This window comes from Eleutherodactylus coqui, chromosome 1 (assembly GCF_035609145.1).
Source record: "Eleutherodactylus coqui strain aEleCoq1 chromosome 1, aEleCoq1.hap1, whole genome shotgun sequence".
Classification (NCBI taxonomy): domain Eukaryota; kingdom Metazoa; phylum Chordata; class Amphibia; order Anura; family Eleutherodactylidae; genus Eleutherodactylus; species Eleutherodactylus coqui.
Window position 1 is genome coordinate 173,569,156 of NC_089837.1, and position 20,910 is coordinate 173,590,065.

At 46.4% G+C, this 20,910-nt stretch overlaps 1 protein-coding gene across 1 annotated transcript in view; it reads left to right on the plus strand.

The window, feature by feature from the left end:
* Positions 1 to 2,404, plus strand: part of LOC136611116 (elongin-A-like) — a 146,274-nt gene extending 143,870 nt beyond the window's left edge. Inside the window, exon 12 of the mRNA XM_066590394.1 lies at positions 2,270 to 2,404. Within this exon, the coding sequence (XP_066446491.1) occupies positions 2,270 to 2,331 (62 nt within the window). The 3' untranslated portion in view covers positions 2,332 to 2,404. The remainder of the gene's footprint in view (positions 1 to 2,269) is intronic.
* Positions 2,405 to 20,910: the final 18,506 nt, after the last annotated feature.

Sequence of the window (20,910 nt, forward strand, 5' to 3'; positions counted from 1 at the left end):
TAGGCTGAATCTGCACTTTAGGCCGCCTTCACGCGGGCAACCTTGCAGTTTTCTCACAATGCTACAAATCACATGAATGTGAAGCCCATGCTTGCCAATGGATTCCGTCACATTAGTGAGTGCTTTTTATTTTTTATTTTTTTGTAGGCTGCTACATTGCAAGGGAAAAAATCATGGCATGCTAAATATTGCTGTGATTCGCTATGTTTTGTAGCTCATGTTTCCATACAGAGCCTTCACATAGTTTACGTGCGGTACGATGCAAGTTTTACAGTAGGAAGTCCTACTGTTTGAGCCCTAAAATAAACCCTAGTTTAATTTTTTTTTTTTTTTTTTTTTTAAATCACCTAACAGGCACTGTTTGCTCTGCCGCATGTCTGTTTCTGAAGCTCCAGCACACTTGCTTTCAATGAATGTGGCTCAGTGGTTAGTACTATTGCTTTGCAGTGCTGTGGTTCATTAAGGATAACACCTGCAATGACTTTGAAAAACTCCATTTAGATGTTTATGGTGGGCTTATTAGTGGGTAATTATGATAGTTTTCTTTTTTAGTTCTGATGCCAGTACCCTTTGGCACAATTTGTAGTAGTGAGGTGCTGAATAACGCACAGAGCCAAATATTTTGCTTAACATGTAGTAAATGGAGATGAGCGAGCATACTCGCTAAGGACAATTGCTCGATCCTTAGCGAGTATCTCCCCGCTCGGAAGAAAAGGTTCGGCTGCCGGCGCGGGTGACAGGTGAGTTGCGGTCATGAGCGGGGGGGAGAGAGGGAGAGAGATCTCTTTGCTCCCGATCGGGCAGGTACTCGTTAAGGGCAATGCTCGATCGAGCAATTGCCCTTAGCGTGTATGCTCGCTCATCTCTAGTAGTAAACACTGTGTTATAATTCAATCAGACAGGGAGATGAGGGAATTCTCTTCAATACACTCGGTGTGTAACAAATGATATACAATTTGCAACAATCAAGGTACTTGTGTCTAACGTGTATATCTGGAAACTTACTCTGCATTTCTTTTCTCCATCCCTCTTCATATTTACATCTCTTTAACTCACTCATCTCAGCTCTTATCTCTCTTCTACTCACTGTCACAGCTGACTATCCTCGGTTACTCACTGTTTCTCTGATTCTTTTCCTGTCCCTCTCTTGCTTCTCCTTCTCTCCTGATTCCCTATTTCCTTCTGCTTCTTCTGCCTTTCCTACTCCCTTTCCTTCTCCTGCTCTCTTGCGAATGTTGTCTTCCCGGCTATTTTATCACGTCTGTCGTCTGACTAGTCGGTCTGCAGCCAATCGCAACCCATTTGGTTGCTAGGCTACTTGCATCATCTGAGTCTCTAGGCATTTTTTTTCTATCCTGTGCAGCTGAATAAAAAACAACCTAACTGGGTTGCATCCCTTGTGCAAAATGACTCAGATTAAACCCTTAGGGACTGTTATTATATTACCGGTCCCCACAGCTAAACAGCGCTATGTAGTGCCCTTTTTCAGGGCACTACATGTTGCTTAATTTGAACTTGGACCTCCAAAAATGCAAGGCAACAGTGCCAAAAACTGAGCCACCACACTTCTTCCTCCTTCCTACTTCTTTTCCTATTCCATAAAAGGGAGAAGCAGATCTTCCCCTTCTTCACCTGTTCCTTGTTGGTGTCGTCCTCGTCTTCGTCGTCCTCCTTCTCCTCGTAAAGTCATTGGCACTGTTCTCTTGCTCCAGTTCTAGGTTCAGAACTGACAAAAACAGTCTGCATGGGCTTTGTATATTCTGTGTTCCTCTTCGTCCTCGCTTTTATGCAGCTCCACGCATGGATTTAGTACCAGTCCAAAAATAAAAAAAATCTGCAATGTTACTGTCAGACAGGACTTTGAGTTAAAAGAATCTGCCCATGGCTCAAGTCAGTGGTGAGATGAGGGTGGAGCCATTCAGCCCCAGGCCTCCCTGCTCCTTGGGCTCCAAAAGAGCTACATAACATGGATATCAGGGCACAGAGGGCAAGGCTGGTGAGTGGGTTACTATTTCGTCGTGAATGCTCCACAATTTAAACATAGAAATATGGGGATTGAAGGGACCAGACAAGTTGTATCCCTGCACTATTAAAACCTATAGGAAACGTGATTGGTCTAAATTTTATTAATAAAAGTTGTATAGGGATTTTTTTCTCCTTTTCTGACTTATTTATGGTGGTTCTTTAGTATTTTTCTCATTTATTGGGTCCTGGTATAGTTCAGTTCAGTGAGTTAGTTTGTCATCTTTTAACCTGATTCTTCTTTTAGAAATCGCACCAATGATGGCAAAATCCATGCGAGCTTTCAAGAACCGAGTAGGACCAAGATGAATTTTCACACTTTTTGATGTCCTCAAGTTTATTATTTCAGTCTGAAAGATGTGTCCTTTTTTTCTTGCCTGGCTCATTAAACATTGCAATTTGTGTATCTCTATGATGATGTCTATTGTATTCTAATAAAGTACAATACTAGATCCAAATGTTATGTGACGTTATTACATACAATTGCAAGAAAAAATGAACCCTTGGGATTTACCTGCATTTGTGAATGGATTACAAATCGCTGAGAAAATTTTCCCCTAAAATATATGACCTTTTTATTAGTACTATTTTTAAAAAAAATTGGTTTCCAATACCTTTCCTAAATTTAAAGTGGAGAACAGTGTCTCTATAATCCTATAAATCGCTTCTTGTTTCTCCTCACTGTGGAGGAGCTACCCTAAAAAGACTACCTCTTTCAATGCCCCTGGCATTCCCTATAGGGATGGCACTCGCACAGCCAAATTTGCTGCTGTTTTTGAGCTGTGTGCAGACTCACAATGACTCCTTCAGGAGTAATGATGGATGGATGGATATGACTCATTCAGGAGTATTGATGGATGGATGGATATATGAGAGAGGGGGGGTGAGAGTGAGATATCTGTTTGCACTTTATTATTATGGGTTACTGAGAACAGAATGATGGGGCAACAAGCTTTAATATTTTTAACTTCCACTAGGCCACAGCATAACAAAATGTAAAAAAAAAAGGGGTCTGAAGGCTGCTTATACCCATTGCATGTAGGGATCACGTTTTGAGGATGTATATGATGGATTTTACTCTTCTGATTTTTTTCCCTGCTGTCAATCGGTTCCCAGGCTCTGCAATAGCTTGGTTAAATGAGTTGTTGTGCGCTTATTACTAATATAAAATATTTGTCCAATTGGTGGTTCATAATTTTGTGACTGTATAGAAGTAACACACAATTGCACTTTTTTCCCCCTGTTTTTATATTGAACACATTAGTAAACATCCACAGTGAGAGGAGAAAATGATGTGCTTTTAATGACTTTTCCAATCTTATTTCTTGAAGTACTTTTTTGCCAATTATCTCTTGAAATTGTGAGTTTTATGAATACATTGCCTATGAACGCTTTCCAAACCCATTTCTTGGAAAGAACTTTGAGTAATTTCAAGGAATTCACAAACACATAAAAATGAACTGTTATGATTTTCTTAGCAATTTTTTGAAAATTAAACGAAAGTTAATATGCATCTTCTGTTTATATTATATAAACACATATATATTCTGCGTTCTGTAATAATGTATGAGAGGTCCGACATTGGACCGCTCTCCTACATACAGTAATGTACATATGCAGAAGAGAACTCTGACGGACCTCTAGTGTTAGAAACGTGTGGGGGGCTATGCAGCGAAGTCCCAATGTTGGATGAGGCCTGACACTCTATTGAGAAGGGTTAAATAAAGGCACACAAAGCCTATTCGCTGACAAACCTGTCCCCCTGAATGATTGGTTAGTGTAAATAATGCCTTGATGCAAACCATTTTCAGAAGACTTGTATCATAGAGACGAATAATTCTAGAAAAGGCTACGTTGCAGAAGACCTGCGTGTACATCAATCCAAGGTTGGACAAAATAAGAATGGAGAAAATTCATGGCTGTTGCTTCTCTCACTATGGCTTCATTCACACAAGCGTACATCGGCCGTGATTTCACACCCGCCCGATAAATGGTGCCCATCTGATTTGCTTTACAATGCATCAGTTCAGATGTGCCTACTTCTGCACCGTAAAAGCGGCCGTCCGGCCAAGATAGCGCAAAGGAGCACTTTTATGTCAGCAAGGAAAAATAGTGCAGGAACTATCTTTCTGGCCGGAGTATGGCGGCGGCTCTCATAGACTACTATGACAGCTGCCGGAGAGGGGAGGTGGGAGGGAGTTTAGCAGTGTGTCTGCTAAACTCCCATCCCCTTCCCTCCTTCTCTGTCCCTTGCTGGCAGTTTGGAGTGGGAGGGGAGGTCGCGGGAAGAGGCAGGAGCTAGTTGCTTAGCTCCTGCCCTGTTCCGCCCACTCCCACTGCTGGCAGCCAACAAGGGGTGAAAAGTGGGTGGGAGCTTAGCACGCTAGCTCCCGCCCCCTTCCCTTGCCAAGAGGGGGCGGAAAGGGCTGAGCTAAACTGCCTTCCCCGCCCGACTGCAATCTTGGCTCCACGTATATGCACTGGACCGTCTGACCGGGCACACTAATGGCAGATTTATGTGACTGTTCACGCGATTTTTGTCCGTGTCACAGGTGGCGAAAATCGTCACACTCGGGTGAAAGAGCTCTGAGAGTGAACCATCACTGCAAAAGCACAATGAGCAATCCTGAAAAAGGTGAACAAGAATCCAAGGGTAACGGTAAAAGACTTACAGAAGACTACAAACTGCAAAAACGTTTAGGAAGAACTATTAGGAAGAACCTGCATAAGAATGGTGTTCATGGAAGAACACAAAAAAAAAACACTGCTACTTTTCTTGGGTTTATCTGCGACCACCTGAATGTTTTGCAATGCTTCTGGCAAAATGTTCAATGGACAGATGAGAAAATGGGACTTTTTGGTACAAATGTACAACATTATATTTCAAGGAAAAGAGAGCATACAAACAACTCATCCCAACTGTGAAGCATGGTATCATAGCAGGAATCATGGTTTGGGGCAATTTTCCTGGCTCAAGACTTGGATGAATGCTTTGAAGTCATTGAGAGAACAACAAATTCTAAGGTTTGTGTGTGAGAAAACACTGTGTAGCAGTCTGTGACCTGAAGCTGAAGAGATAGAAAAGGGGAGGAGCAAACCCAGTGTGTATGAGGGTCTGGAGCCCAAGGAGCTAAAGGGAAAAAAAGGTGTCGCTTTGTATGAAAATTAATTTCAATAGGAGGTGCTCCTAACGAGATAAAGCCACCACCTGGTGGACAAAATGGAGCAAATGGAGAAACAATACTGGTAACCCAGCACCGCTCTCTACGGCACTGTGGCTGTTTACTCAATGTTCTCAATAAAACATGAACTAGTAATTATTAAGAAATTGCTAGTTATTAGTATTTATAGCACCAGTGTTTCTGGTGGCACAATGCACCACTTATAATATAGTGAATGACATCACATGCAACTCACTGAAGGACCTGTGATGATGTTGGGAGTTGGCCAAAATATTGAAGAACCTGTCTTAACTTAATGTGACTCCTCCCAGGAATTGAGTAATGTGCCCCACAAGGAAGTGCCTGCCCCCCCCCTTCTACCCACCCTTTGTTCCCTTTCCCGCTTTGTTACATAGTTTTTGCATTTGCTGACTTGTGCATTACTAATGATGTAAGATTAAAAAAAATAAAAAAACATTGTTATAGAATATTGAAGAACCTGTGATGATGTCACCATCATGTGATCAGGGTCAGAGCTCAGAGCACCAGTGATTTCAGCTACTCACTGAAGTGAATCTTGGCTGAGATGAAGGACCTGTGGTGCTAGCGTCATGTGATCAGGGGTGGAGCATGTAACTCAGTCCCTCACAGACAAGTGATCATTAGTACCTTGATGGTACCAGTGTTTCTGGTGGTGCAATACGCCACACACAGAGCTCTGCGACTTACATTTTTCATCCCATACAACAGCAATCACAAGCAGCACAGCAGAGTCCTGCACACACTGATGACCCCTTGGTCATGTGACCCCAGACACTTCCCACACAGATGACTGATCACATGCCTGTGACATTATCACAAGTCATTTAAGCACACTGCTGCTGTCCAGCTCTGCAGGCTTTTAATAAAGTGAAGGAACTGTGACGATGTCACAGTCATGTGATCAGGGCCAGAGCTCATAGCCACGGTGACTGATCCTATGATGGCATTTTCACATATAACTCACACAGTCACTCACAGACAGGTGGTTGTTAGTATTCCATAGCAACTGAGGCCACGGAGGTTTGTAGGGGATGTAGTTTGCCCATAATCTGCACAGGGATTAAGGACCTGTGATGACATCACCGATGTGTGATCAGGGGCAGAGCATGTAACTCACTCACTCATGGACACAAAGCCCAGGTGACTGATCACAAGTCACTGCAAACCAATATTCGTTATATGATATGCTATTGGGGTCCAAATTCAAGTTAGGATAAGCTGAGCTCAGGAGACTAACATTAAATCACACAGCATGGGATGTGATCCAAAGTAATCTGTTTATTGACTGACAGACAACAGTTTATATACAGGCACATGATCTAATTATAATAATTCATTTATTACCATTGGGCAAAGAAACCTAAACATGCAAGATAAGGAATTTAACATCTAAATTGCTGAAGGAAAAGCAGCGCAAATGCAGTAGAATCCTACATGATTAACTTCTCAGAATACAAAGATACAATAATTGTTTAGAGAGAGACAGGAGAACAAGGTGCAATGACCAGAGACATTCAATCTAGGGCCTTGGAATGTTCTAACTATCGAGGTCCCTTCCTATTCTACAATACATTTTTAGCAAACCTTGCAAAAGAAAAAGTACAAAATAATTGACACAGAAGATGGCTACTTGTTCACAAAATGACTACGCATAGGATAGAACATGGAGTCCTATTAATTTCACTGACAACATCATCCCAGGACCTGGGATGGCTGCTGTCAGGCTCTGCATGTTTTAGGACCTTTTAATGACATCACCATCGTGATCAGAGGTATAGCATGTCACTCACGGACAAGTGATCGTTGGTATTTTGATTGTACAATTATTAGTATAGATTGTTAGTCAAGTCAAAATTATAAACCAACAAGCTCAGCCCCTGCTTTATAGGCAATTTGAAATGCCATGGTTTTCTTAGTCAACAGACTAAAATAGTGTTCCAAACTCGAGTTTCCCATAGCCCAAGGGTGTTCCTTTGGTGTATACCAAATTTGTTATCTCAGATTTACTCAATTAAGCAGTGAACTGTAAGTGGCACCAATACAAGACAATCCCATTATCAACTTCTATTGTGGACATTCATATCACTTGAGCAATGAGAACCTTAAAGGGGTTGTCCCGCGCCGAAACGTTTTTTTTTTTTCTTTTTCAACCCCCCCCCCCCCCCCGTTCGGCGCGAGACAACCCCGATGCAGGGGTTAGAAAAGAACACCGGACAGCGCTTACCTGAATCCCCGCGCTCCGGTGACTTCTTACTTACCCGGTGAAGATGGCCGCCGGCATCTTCTCCCTCGGTGGACCGCAGGGCTTCTGTGCGGTCCATTGCCGATTCCAGCCTCCTGATTGGCTGGAATCGGCACGTGACGGGGCGGAGCTACACGGAGCTACACGGAGCCCCATTGAGAGAAGCAGAAGACCCGGACTGCGCAAGCGAGTCTAATTTGGCCATTAGACGGCGAAAATTAGACGGCAACCATGGAGACGAGGACGCCAGCAACGGAACAGGTAAGTGAATAACTTTTGATAACTTCTGTATGGCTCATAATTAATGCACAATGTACATTACAAAGTGCATTAATATGGCCATACAGAAGTGTATAGACCCACTTGCTGCCGCGGGACAACCCCTTTAAACTCCTTAAAGACATGGCCTATTTTTTTTTTTATAAGGGCTTGCTTTTTGCGTGGCGAACTGTAGTTTTTATTGGTGCCATTTTTGGGTACATGGACTATATTGTAAAACTTTATAATTTTTTTTATGATCGCAGGGAGAGAAAACACAACAATTCTGCCATAGATTTTAGTTTTTTTTAAGCGTTAATTATTCAGCATAAATGACACAATACATTTTTTTCTGCGGGTCGGTACGATTACAACAATACTAGAGATGAGCGAACGTACTCGTCCGAGCTTGATGCTCGGGCGAATATTAGCGTGTTCGGGATGCTCGTTACTCGTAACGAGCACCACGCGATGTTCGGTTACTTTCACTTTCATCTCTGAGACAGCGCGCTTTTCTGGCCAATTGAAAGACAGGGAAGGCATTACAACTTCCTCCTGTGTTGTTCCAGCCCTATACCACCCCCCTGCTGTGAGTGGCTGGGGAGATCAGATGTCACCCGAGTATAAAAATCGGTCCCTCCCGCGGCTCGCCTCAGATGCCTTGTGAGTTAGCTGAGGGAAAGTGCAGTTGTGTTGGAGTTGCTGTAGGGAGAGTGTTTGTAGTGAGTGTAGGCTTCAAGAACCCCAACGGTCCTTCTTAGGGCCACATCTATCCGTGTGGAGGCTGCTGTTAGCAGTGTATTTATTTTTTTTTTCAAAATCGGCTGTGCAGAGCATTGCACCCTGCATTAGGGACAGAAGTGGTGGTTAGGCAGGGAGAGTGTTAGGAGTGAGTGTAGGCTTCAAGAACCCCAACGGTCCTTTCTAGGGCCACATTTAACCGTGTGCAGTACTGTGCAGGCTGCTGTTCGCAGTGTTGCATTTTTTTTTTCTTCTCAAAATCGGCTGTGCAGAGCATTGCACCCTGCATTAATACTACAGGGACAGAATTGTGTAGGCAGGGCCACAACACAGTTATTATTCATTGAATAGACGCAGTGGGCCTTTCCTTTTTAAAAAAAAGGGAAAAAATTATATTTGGCCTGCCTCTGACAGTCCTCAGGGCTCTGGGTACGTGTGTGCTGCGTGGAGAACGTAAAAAAAATCAGACGCAGCCAGCTACGTTTTACTGCAGGCTTGCGCCAATTTCTTTCCTGCCTGGGAAATCCCTGCTCTGCTGTAGTTAATAACTCTGCAACACTGCAGTTCTGTGACACATTTGCAGGGCCACAACACAGTTATTAAACTTATTATTCATTGAATAGACGCAGTGGGGCTTTCCTTTTAAAAAAAAGGGAAAACATTATATTTGGCCTGCCTCTGACAGTCCTCAGGGCTCTGGGTACGTGTGTGCTGCGTGGAGAACGTAAAAAAAATCAGACGCAGCCAGCTACGTTTTACTGCAGGCTTGCGCCAATTTCTTTCCTGCCTGGGAAATCCCTGCTCTGCTGTAGTTAATAACTCTGCAACACTGCAGTTCTGTGACACATTTGCAGGGCCACAACACAGTTATTAAACTTATTATTCATTGAATAGACGCAGTGGGCCTTTCCTTTTAAAAAAAAGGGAAAAAATTATATTTGGCCTGCCTCTGACAGTCCTCAGGGCTCTGGGTACGTGTGTGCTGCGTGGAGAACGTAAAAAAAATCAGACGCAGCCAGCTACGTTTTACTGCAGGCTTGCGCCAATTTATTTCCTGCCTGGGAAATCACTGCTCTGCTGTAGTTAATAACTCTGCAACACTTCAGTTCTGTGACACATTTGCAGGGCCACAACACAGTTATTATTCATTGAATAGACGCAGTGGGCCTTTCCTTTTAAAAAAAAGGGAAAAAATTATATTTGGCCTGCAGGCTTGCGCCAATTTATTTCCTGCCTGGGAAATCAAATCACTGGTAATACAGCATGCTGAGGGCTAGGGGTAGGCCTAGAGGACGTGGACGCGGCCGAGGACGCGGAGGGCCAAGTGAGGGTGTGGGCACAGGCCGAACTCCTGATCCAGGTGTATCGCAGCCGACTGCTGCGCGATTAGGAGAGAGGCACGTTTCTGGCGTCCCGACATTCATCGCACAATTAATGGGTCCACGCGGGAGACCTTTATTAGAAAATGAGCAGTGTGAGCAGGTCCTGTCCTGGATGGCAGAAAGTGCTTCGAGCAACCTATCGTCCAGCCACAGTTCTGTGCCGTCCACTGCTGCAAATCCGAATCCTCTGTCTGCTGCTCCTCCTTCCTCCCAGCCTCCTCACTCCACTACAATGACACATGCTCAGGAGCGGGAAGACTCCCAGGAACTGTTCTCGGGCCCCTGCTCAGATTGGGCAGCAGTGGTTCCTCTCCCACCAGAGGAGTTTATCGTCACTGATGCCCAACCATTGCAAAGTTCCCGGGGTCCGGGGGATGAGGCTGGGGACTTCCGCCAACTGTCTCAAGAACTTTCTGTGGGTGAGGAGGACGATGACGATGAGACACAGTTGTCTTGCAGTCAGGTAGTAGTGAGGGCAGTAAGTCCGAGGGAGGAGCGCACAGAGGATTCTGAGGAAGAGCAGCAGGACGATGAGGTGACTGACCCCACCTGGTGTGCAACGCCTACTCAGGACAGGTCTTCAGAGGGGGAGGCAAGGGCAGCAGCAGGGCAGGTTGCAAGAGGCAGTGCGGTGGCCAGGGGTAGAGGCAGGGCCAGACCGAATAATCCACCAACTGTTTCCCAAAGCGCACCCTCGCGCCATGCCACCCTGCAGAGGCCGAGGTGCTCTAAGGTCTGGCAGTTTTTCACAGAGACGCCTGACGACCAACGAACAGTGGTGTGCAACCTTTGTCGCGCCAAGATCAGCCGGGGAGCCACCACTAACAGCCTCACCACCACCAGCATGCGCAGACATATGATGGCCAAGCACCCCACAAGGTGGGACGAAGGCCATTCACCGCCTCCGGTTTGCACCGCTGCCTCTCCCCCTGTGCCCCAACCTGCCACTGAGATCCAACCCCCCTCTCAGGACACAGGCACTACCGTCTCCTGGCCTGCACCCACACCCTCACCTCCGCTGTCCTCGGCCCCATCCACCAATGTCTGTCAGCGCACCGTCCAGCCGTCGCTAGCGCAACTGTTGGAGCGCAAGCGCAAGTACGCCGCCACGCACCCGCACGCTCAAGCGTTAACCGTCCACATAGCCAAATTTATCAGCCTTGAGATGCTGCCGTATAGGGTTGTGGAAACGGAGTCCTTCAAAAGTATGATGGCGGCGGCGGCCCCGCGCTACTCAGTTCCCAGTCGCCACTACTTTTCCCGATGTGCCGTCCCAGCCCTGCACGACCACGTCTCCCGCAACATTGTACGCGCCCTCACCAACGCGGTTACTGCCAAGGTCCACTTAACAACGGACACGTGGACAAGCACAGGCGGGCAGGGCCACTACATCTCCCTGACGGCACATTGGGTGAATTTAGTGGAGGCTGGGACAGAGTCAGAGCCTGGGACCGCTCACGTCCTACCCACCCCCAGAATTGCGGGCCCCAGCTCGGTGGTGGTATCTGCGGCGGTGTATGCTTCCTCCACTAAAGCACCCTCCTCCTCCTCCTCCGCAACCTCTGTCTCGCAATCAAGATGTGTCAGCAGCAGCAGCACGTCGCCAGCAGTCGGTGTCGCGCGGCGTGGCAGCACAGCGGTGGGCAAGCGGCAGCAGGCCGTGCTGAAACTACTCAGCTTAGGAGATAAGAGGCACACGGCCCACGAACTGCTGCAGGGTCTGACAGAGCAGACCGACCGCTGGCTTGCGCCGCTGAGCCTCCAACCGGGCATGGTCGTGTGTGACAACGGACGTAACCTGGTGGCAGCTCTGCAGCTCGGCAGCCTCACGCACGTGCCATGCCTGGCCCACGTCTTTAATTTGGTGGTTCAGCGCTTTCTGAAAAGCTACCCACGCTTGTCAGACCTGCTCGTAAAGGTGCGCCGGCTCTGCGCACATTTCCGCAAGTCCCACACGCACGCTGCCACCCTGCGCACCCTGCAACATCGCTTTAATCTGCCAGTGCACCGACTGCTGTGCGACGTGCCCACACGGTGGAACTCTACGCTCCACATGTTGGCCAGGCTCTATGAGCAGCGTAGAACTATAGTGGAATACCAACTCCAACATGGGCGGCGCAGTGGGAGTCAGCCTCCTCAATTATTTTCAGAAGAGTGGGCCTGGTTGGCAGACATCTGCCAGGTCCTTGGAAACTTTGAGCAGTCTACCCAGGTGGTGAGCAGCGATGCTGCAATCATTAGCGTCACCATTCCTCTGCTATGCATCTTGAGAAGTTCCCTGCAAAGCATAAAGGCAGATGCTCGGAAACGGAGGCGGGGGAAGACAGTATGTCGCTGGATAGTCAGAGCACCCTCCTGTCTATATCTCAGCGCGTTCAGGAGCAGGAGGAGGAGCATGAGGAGGATGAGGAGGAGGGGGAAGAGACAGCTTGGCCCACTGCTGACGGTACCCATGCTGCTTGCCTGTCATCCTTTCAGCGTGTATGGCCTAAGGAGGAGGAGGAGGAGGATCCTGAAAGTGATCTTCCTAGTGAAGACAGCCATGTGTTGCGTACAGGTACCCTAGCACACATGGCTGACTTCATGTTAGGATGCCTTTCTCGTGACCCTCGCGTTACACGCATTCTGTCCACTACGGATTACTGGGTGTACACACTGCTCGACCCACGGTATAAGGAGAACCTTTCCACTCTCATTCCCGAAGAGGAAAGGGGTTCGAGAGTGTTGCTATACCACAGGACCCTGGCGGACAAGCTGATGGTAAAATTCCCATCCGACAGCGCTAGTGGCAGAAGGCGCAGTTCCGAGGGCCAGGTAGCATGGGAGGTGCGGAGATCGAGCAGCATGTACAGCACAGGCAGTGCAACAGTCTTTAAGGGCCTGGACAGCTTTATGGCTCCCCAGCAAGACTGTGTCACCGCTCCCCAGTCAAGGCTGAGTCGGCGGGAGCACTGTAAAAGGATGGTGAGGGAGTACGTAGCCGATCGCACGACCGTCCTCCGTGACGCCTGTGCCACCTACAACTACTGGGTGTCGAAGCTGGACACGTGGCCTAAACTAGCGCTGTATGCCCTGGAGGTGCTTGCTTGTCCTGCGGCTAGCGTCTTGTCGGAGAGGGTGTTTAGTGCGGCTGGGGGAATCATCACAGATAAGCGTACCCGCCTGTCAACCGACAGTGCCGACAGGCTAACACTCATCAAGATGAACAAAGCCTGGATTTCCCCAGACTTCTCTTCTCCACCAGCGGACAGCAGCGATACCTAAGCAATACGTAGGCTGCACCCGCGGATGGAAGCATCGTTCTCTCTCACCATCCAAAACGGGGACATTTCTGCTTCATCAATCTGTGTATAATATTCCTCCTCCTCCTCCTGCTCCTCCTCCTGAAACCTCACGTAATCACGCAGAACGGGCAATTTTTCTTAGGGCCACAAGGCTCACTCACATAATTTTTCTAAAAATTTTTTATACGTTTCAATGCTCTTAAAAGCGTTGGAACTTTAACTTGAACCAATTTTTCGTTAAACTGGGCTGCCTCCAGGCCTAGTTACCACTTAAGCCACATTAACCAAAGCGATTAATGGGTTTCACCTGCCATCTTGGTTGGGCATGGCCAATTTTTACTGAGGTACATTACTACTGTTGGTACACCAATTTTTTTGGGCCCTCACCTACAGTGTAATCATAGCAATTTCTATGTTCTTCGCCTGCACTCATGGTACAGAAAGGTGTGTGGGGTTGGCCTACACTTTAGCTACATAAATGTAACTTGGGCCTTGTCTATACTGCAGCTACTGAAATGGAACGAAGACTGCGCTCCCACTATACTGCTGCTTCGGAATCGTTACTGGGGCCTGTCTTGAGTGCTACTATTACTGAAATGGAACGAAGACTGCGCTCCCACTATACTGCTGCTTCAGAATTGTTACTAGGGCCTGTGTAGGCTGCTACTATTACTGAAATGGAACTAACACTGCGCTCCCACTATACTGCTGCTTTGGAATTGTTACTGGGGCCTGTGTAGGCTGCTACTATTACTGAAATGGAACTAATACTGCGCTCCCACTATACTGCTGCTTCGGAATTGTTACTGGGGCCTGTCTAGGCTGCTACTATTACTGAAATGGAACTAAGACTGTGCTCCCCTATAATGCTGCTAGTGATATGTTAGTGGGGCCTGTCGCTAATGCTACGGCTGAAATGTTACTAATTCTGGGCTCTGCCTATACCGCTGCTAATGGTATGTCTCTGGGGTGTGGAAACAGAGGCTTCCCAAAGACATGATGGCGGCGAGGCCATTTCCCACCAACGCTGTTACTGTTAAGGTGCATATAACCACGGACACGTGGAGAGGACACGTAGTGCCTCAAAAACATCCCCCGCCACGGCCCACTTAATCCTGGCCACATTCCGAAAACCAACAAAATAAAACCGCGCTACTAGGTCCGCAGTCACCACCACATTACCACCAACGCGGTTACTGTTAAGGTGCATATAACCACGGACACGTGGAGAGTACACGTAGTGCCTCAAAAACATCCCCCGCCATGGCCCACTTAATCCTGGCCACATTCCGAAAACCAACAAAATAAAACCGCGCTACTAGGTCCGCAGTCACCACCACATTACCACCAACGCGGTTACTGTTAAGGTGCATATAACCACGGACACGTAGTGCCCTTAAAAACATCCCCCGACACGGGCCCACTTAATCCAGGCCACATTCCGAAAACCAACAAAATAAAACCGCGCTACTAGGTCCGCAGTCACCACCACATTACCACCAACACGGTTACTGTTAAGGTGCATATAACCACGGACACGTGGAGAGGACACGTAGTGCCTCAAAAACATCCCCCGCCACGGCCCACTTAATCCTGGCCACATTCCGAAAACCAACAAAATAAAACCGCGCTACTACGTCCGCAGTCACCACCACATTACCACCAACGCGGTTACTGTTAAGGTACATATTACCAGTCTGACTGGGGCATGCAGTGTGGGCCGAAGCCCACCTGCATTTAGCACGACATTACTACCTCAGCTGTGTTGGGCAATGCAATGGGATATTTTTGTGTACCGCCGGTGGGTTCCAGGGAGCCACCCATGCTGTAGGTGCACACGGAGTTTAACCTACATGTGTCCACTTGTAAAGAACCCCAGTCTGACTGGGGCATGCAGTGTGGGCCGAAGCCCACCTGCATTTAGCACGACATTACTACCTCAGCTGTGTTGGGCAATGCAATGGGATAAATTTATGTACCGCCGGTGGCTTCCTGGCACCCACCCATGCTGTGGGTCCACAGGGAATTATAAATGCATCTGTTTCCACTTCTAAAGAACCCCAGTCAGACTGGGGCATGTAGTGTGGGCCGAAGCCCACCTGCATTTAGCACGACATTACTACCTCAGCTGTGTTGGGCAATGCAATGGGATATTTTTGTGTACCGCCGGTGGGTTCCAGGGAGCCACCCATGCTGTAGGTGCACACGGAGTTTAACCTACATGTGTCCACTTGTAAAGAACCCCAGTCTGACTGGGGCATGCAGTGTGGGCCGAAGCCCACCTGCATTTAGCACGACATTACTACCTCAGCTGTGTTGGGCAATGCAATGGGATATATTTATGTACCGCCGGTGGCTTCCTGGCACCCACCCATGCTGTGGGTCCACAGGGAATTATAAATGCATCTGTTTCTACTTCTAAAGAACCCCAGTCTGACTGGGGCATGCAGTGTGGGCCGAAGCCCACCTGCATTTAGCACGACATTACTACCTCAGCTGTGTTGGGCAATGCAATGGGATATTTTTGTGTACCGCCGGTGGCTTCCTGGCACCCACCCATGCTGTGGGTCCACAGGGAATTATAAATGCATCTGTCTCCACTTCTAAAGAACCCCAGTCAGACTGGGGCATGCAGTGTGGGCCGAAGCCCACCTGCATTTAGCACGACATTACTACCTCAGCTGTGTTGGGCAATGCAATGGGATATTTTTGTGTACCGCCGGTGGGTTCCAGGGAGCCACCCATGCTGTAGGTGCACACGGAGTTTAACCTACATGTGTCCACTTGTAAAGAACCCCAGTCTGACTGGGGCATGCAGTGTGGGCCGAAGCCCACCTGCATTTAGCACGACATTACTACCTCAGCTGTGTTGGGCAATGCAATGGGATATATTTATGTACCGCCGGTGGCTTCCTGGCACCCACCCATGCTGTGGGTCCACAGGGAATTATAAATGCATCTGTTTCCACTTCTAAAGAACCCCAGTCAGACTGGGGCATGCAGTGTGGGCCGAAGCCCACCTGCATTTAGCACGACATTACTACCTCAGCTGTGTTGGGCAATGCAATGGGATATTTTTGTGTACCGCCGGTGGGTTCCTGGCACCCACCCATGCTGTAGGTGCACACGGAGTTTAACCTACATGTGTCCACTTGTAAAGAACCCCAGTCTGACTGGGGCATGCAGTGTGGGCCGAAGCCCACCTGCATTTAGCACGACATTACTACCTCAGCTGTGTTGGGCAATGCAATGGGATATTTTTGTGTACCGCCGGTGGCTTCCTGGCACCCACCCATGCTGTGGGTCCACAGGGAATTATAAATGCATCTGTTTCCACTTCTAAAGAACCCCAGTCAGACTGGGGCATGCAGTGTGGGCCGAAGCCCACCTGTATTAAGCATGACATTACTACCTCAGCTGTGTTGGGCAATGCAATGGGATATATTTATGTACCGCCGGTGGGTTCCAGGGAGCCACCCATGCTGTCGGTCGACAGGGACTTCACAATAGGGAGTTGTACCTGCCTGTGTCTATGCATTAAAAAGCCCGGTCTGACTGGGGCATGCAGAGACACCTTGACAGAATGAATAGTGTGTGGCACATAGGTTCACCATTGCTATGCCCACGTGTGCAGCTCCTGATGGCGGTGGCACAGGATTCTATTTCTCATTGCTTCTGTACAGCATTGTGGGCTATCGCCCCGCCCCTTTTAAAGAGGGTCGCTGCCTAGCCGTGCCAACCCTCTGCAGTGTGTGCCTGTGGTTCCTCCTCATGGCAGACGCACTTATAAATAGACATGAGGGTGGTGTGGCATGAGGGCAGCTGAAGGCTGCTCAGGGACACTTTGGTGTGCGCTGTGGGGGGGGGGGGCGGTTGGGCAGCATGTAACCCAGGAGAAGTGGCAGCGGAGTGTCATCCAGGCAGTGATTGTGCTTTGTTGGAGGTAGTGTGGTGCTTAGCAAAGGTATGCATTGCTAATGAGGGCTTTTCAGAAGTAAAAGTTGTTGGGAGGGGGGGGGGGCCCACTCTTGCCCCTATTGTGGCTTAATAGTGGGACCTGTGAACTTGAGATGCAGCCCAACATGTAGCCCCTCGCCTGCCCTATCCGTTGCTGTGTCGTTCCCATCACTTTCTTGAATTGCCCAGATTTTCACACATGGAAACCTTAGCGAGCATCGGCGAAATACAAAAATGCTCGGGTCGCCCATTGACTTCAATGGGGTTCGTTATTCGAAACGAACCCTCGAGCATCGCGAAAATTTCGTCCCGAGTAACGAGCACCCGAGCATTTTGGTGCTCGCTCATCTCTAAACAATACCAAAATTCTTATTTATTTTTTTTTAAGGTTTTTCCACTTTTCTGCAATATAAAAACCCTTTTTTTGAAAACCTTTTTTCTTCCTCTGTAAATCGCTGCATTCAGTGCATTCAGTCCTATAATTTTTTTACATTTTCCATGGACGAAGCTCTGTGAGGGCTTATTTTTTTACGAGATGAGCTGTATTTTTTATTGGTATGATTTTGGGGGTACATACAGCTTTTTTGATGACTTTTATAGCGTTTTTTGGGAGGCAAAATGCTAAAACTTTTTAGTGTTTTCTTTTACCCTTTTTGCAATACAGGATAAAAAGAAGAATGTTCAAACTATCATACGCTTCGTTACGGAAACGACAATACCAAATGTGTTTTTTTTTCATTTTTTTACATTTTTTATGCTAATATGAGAAAAAACACAAAGGATTTTTTAAAATATTTTTATTTTTTGTACATTTTTTGTATCTTTTTTCTACACATTTATATCCCTCTTGGGGACTTACATCATAGCAGCAATGATCTCTATGATAAGGCATTGCAGGACTTCTCTCCTGCAATGCCTTAGCGCTTATTACAGCGATCATAGGCAATGGTAATACTGGACGCCTGTAGGTGATGACCTGTTACCATGGCAACCAGCCGGGCTCTCTGCGATTACATCACGAGAGCCCGATGACATCACAGAGGGAGCACTCTCCTTCTGTGACCCCTTCCCATGCCGCGATATACATAGATCTACATACATAGCGGCAGGAAAGGGTTTAACAGCAGGGGTCGCTGATGGATAGCGTGAGATCTTTTCTGATCTTGCGCTATCCACATGATGTAAGGGTATTTCCAGTTGTGGGAAGTACCCCGCTGCCAGGACATACCCTTACGTCCTGGAGCTGGAAGGGATTAAAATAAGCTTGACAAACTGGATATTTCAAATGGAACAATTGCAGGAAAATGCTCACAGAACGGTTTTTCCATTGAAAACCTAATTGCTGTAAAACACAGCTCTCCACATTGAGATATTGGAGAAAATTGAACAAAACCATAGCCACCCATTTCACTTTTGCATTACCTTTGCAGAAAATCTCTTACTGAATTGCTAGACTTCTAGACCTCCACCTAAGCAACAAACCATAAGGCTAGAATTAGTCAGGAGCTTTTGGTTGCAGCTGTTTTTAGAGCTGAAATATGGCTGTTGAGAAAAAAATTGCAGACAGATTGCACGGAAGTTGCAGTCTCATGTGACTTACATTGCAGTCTGTGATGGCCACTGAAAATCCAATAGGTTTGGAGTTTTTGAGACTGTCCTGCCAGGTTGCAATGCAACCTCTTTAACAAGTGTAAGATGTGAGTTGCCATGTAGCTCCTAGTTTATCCTGAAAAAGCCTAATTAAGTATTACTTGCGTTTTTGTGTTTTTAAACTCAGCACTGCAAAACAAAATGCATGGACTTGCCAAAAATTAAAACTCAATCTTATCTAGTGCCCTCCCAGGAGCATGTTTTAGCACAGCAATTTGATGATGATCATTTGTGTTTTCATAAGCATATTAATATTCAGTATAATTAGCAGGGATAACTAGATGTGGTTCATTAGGGTGAAAACAATAGTTTTAGGATTAATTGATTACATTTCATTTGAACCAAATTAGAAAACTAATCTCATGCATAAATTATATGTCCTATGACCCTGTGGCTGTGGAACATTATTTCTTTATGCCTAACTGAGCAGTAATTGTTTTAGAGTCAACTTATGTAGTCAGACAACTTTTATATATTTATATATAGAATATTTTAGCAAAATGATGTGGAACGCAAGAAACCTGGAACTGGAACCTCAGCTGTGGAAAATTGCAGCAAACCCATATTTTAGTAGTTCTGCATTGTCTCGAGTGTATTTGCCATGTGTGTGTTATAAGGATATGTTCCTGTAACATTGTAGAATCTGACTCTGGCTTTTGTATTCACTTTTAAAGGACCTCGAAAGTACAATTAGAATGCAGTGAGGCCGGAAAATTACGCTATCTATTGATAAGAAACGCATGTGCTCCCTAAGGCTATGTCCACACATCACGTCATGTATATATGTTTAGCATGCGTATCAGTGAAAGCTCTCAATGCAAATGCCGAATATAGCCAAAGCGTCCCCCTCTCCCCCTTTTTTTTTCCTTTTTTTTATTTCATGAGAAGAAAGTGTAAACCTCCCACTGTATATATTTTTGTAATGTGTTGGCCATTGACAATACATGTCATAAAATCATAGAATGGTAGAGTTGGAAAGGACCTCCAGGGTCATCGGGTCGAACCCCCTGCTCAGTGCAGATCACTAAATCATCCCAGACAGATATTTGTCCAGCCTTTGTTTGAACAATTCCATTGAAAGAGAACTCACCACCTCCCGTGGTAACCTGTTCCACTGATCACCCTCACCGTCAGAAAGTTTTTTTTCTAATATCTAATCTGTGTCTCCTCCGTTTTACTTTCCTCCCATTGCTTCTAGTCTTTCCTTGTGCAAATGAGAATAGGGCTGATTCCTGTGATGAGGTCTGACTAAGGAAGAATAGAGGGGGATAATTACCTCTTGTGATCTAGACCAGTGTCCCCCAACTCCAGTCCTCAGGGACCGCCAACAGGATTTCCTCAGTATTGCACAGGTGATATAATTATTGTCGGTGTCTCAGACATTCCCACAGGTGTTCTTACCATAGGATAACCTGAAAACATGACCTGTTGGTGGTCCCTGAGGACTGGAGTTGGGGACCCCTGATCTAGACTCTGTGCTTTTCTTAATACATCCCAGAATTGTGTTTGCCTTTTTGGCTGCTGCATCACAATGTTAACTCATGTTCAGTCTATGATCTATTAGTATACCCAAGTCTTTTTCATATGTGCTGCTGCTTAGCCCAATTCCTCCCATTCTGTATGTACTTTTCTCTTTTTTTTTTGCCCAGATGTAGGACATTTCTCTTTTTTAAATACCATTCTGTTTGTCGCCGCCCACGTAGTATGGCTATGTATGGAATATTACAGATGTATAGCACTTACATGGTATGAAGAAAGACTAATCCGAATACTGTAAACTGCATTATGTCTACCTGAAAAAGGGAAGGGCTCTCGAAGACTTTAAAAACTCATTGCAGTACTTTCAGTTTACACTACATGAGTCTTTGTGATTTCGATAAAAGCTTATTCTACTAATAGGCTGACTGCATTTTCCCTTTCCATTCCGGCCAGTATAAAAATAGTACATGTAATAAAGTACTACCGTGTAAAGGCAGACAAACATTTTCTTATAATTTTTCAAGCATATTTCAAGCAAAATTTATTTCTTTTGCAGTAATTTTACAGATTAAAATGGACAAAGAAAAGTGAGATATTGTGAATAGCACATTGTTAGTTATGTATCTTAGAGCACACAGTGTGAGATCGTATGAAGACAAACCATGTTCACATGTGGTGATGAATGGCCACGT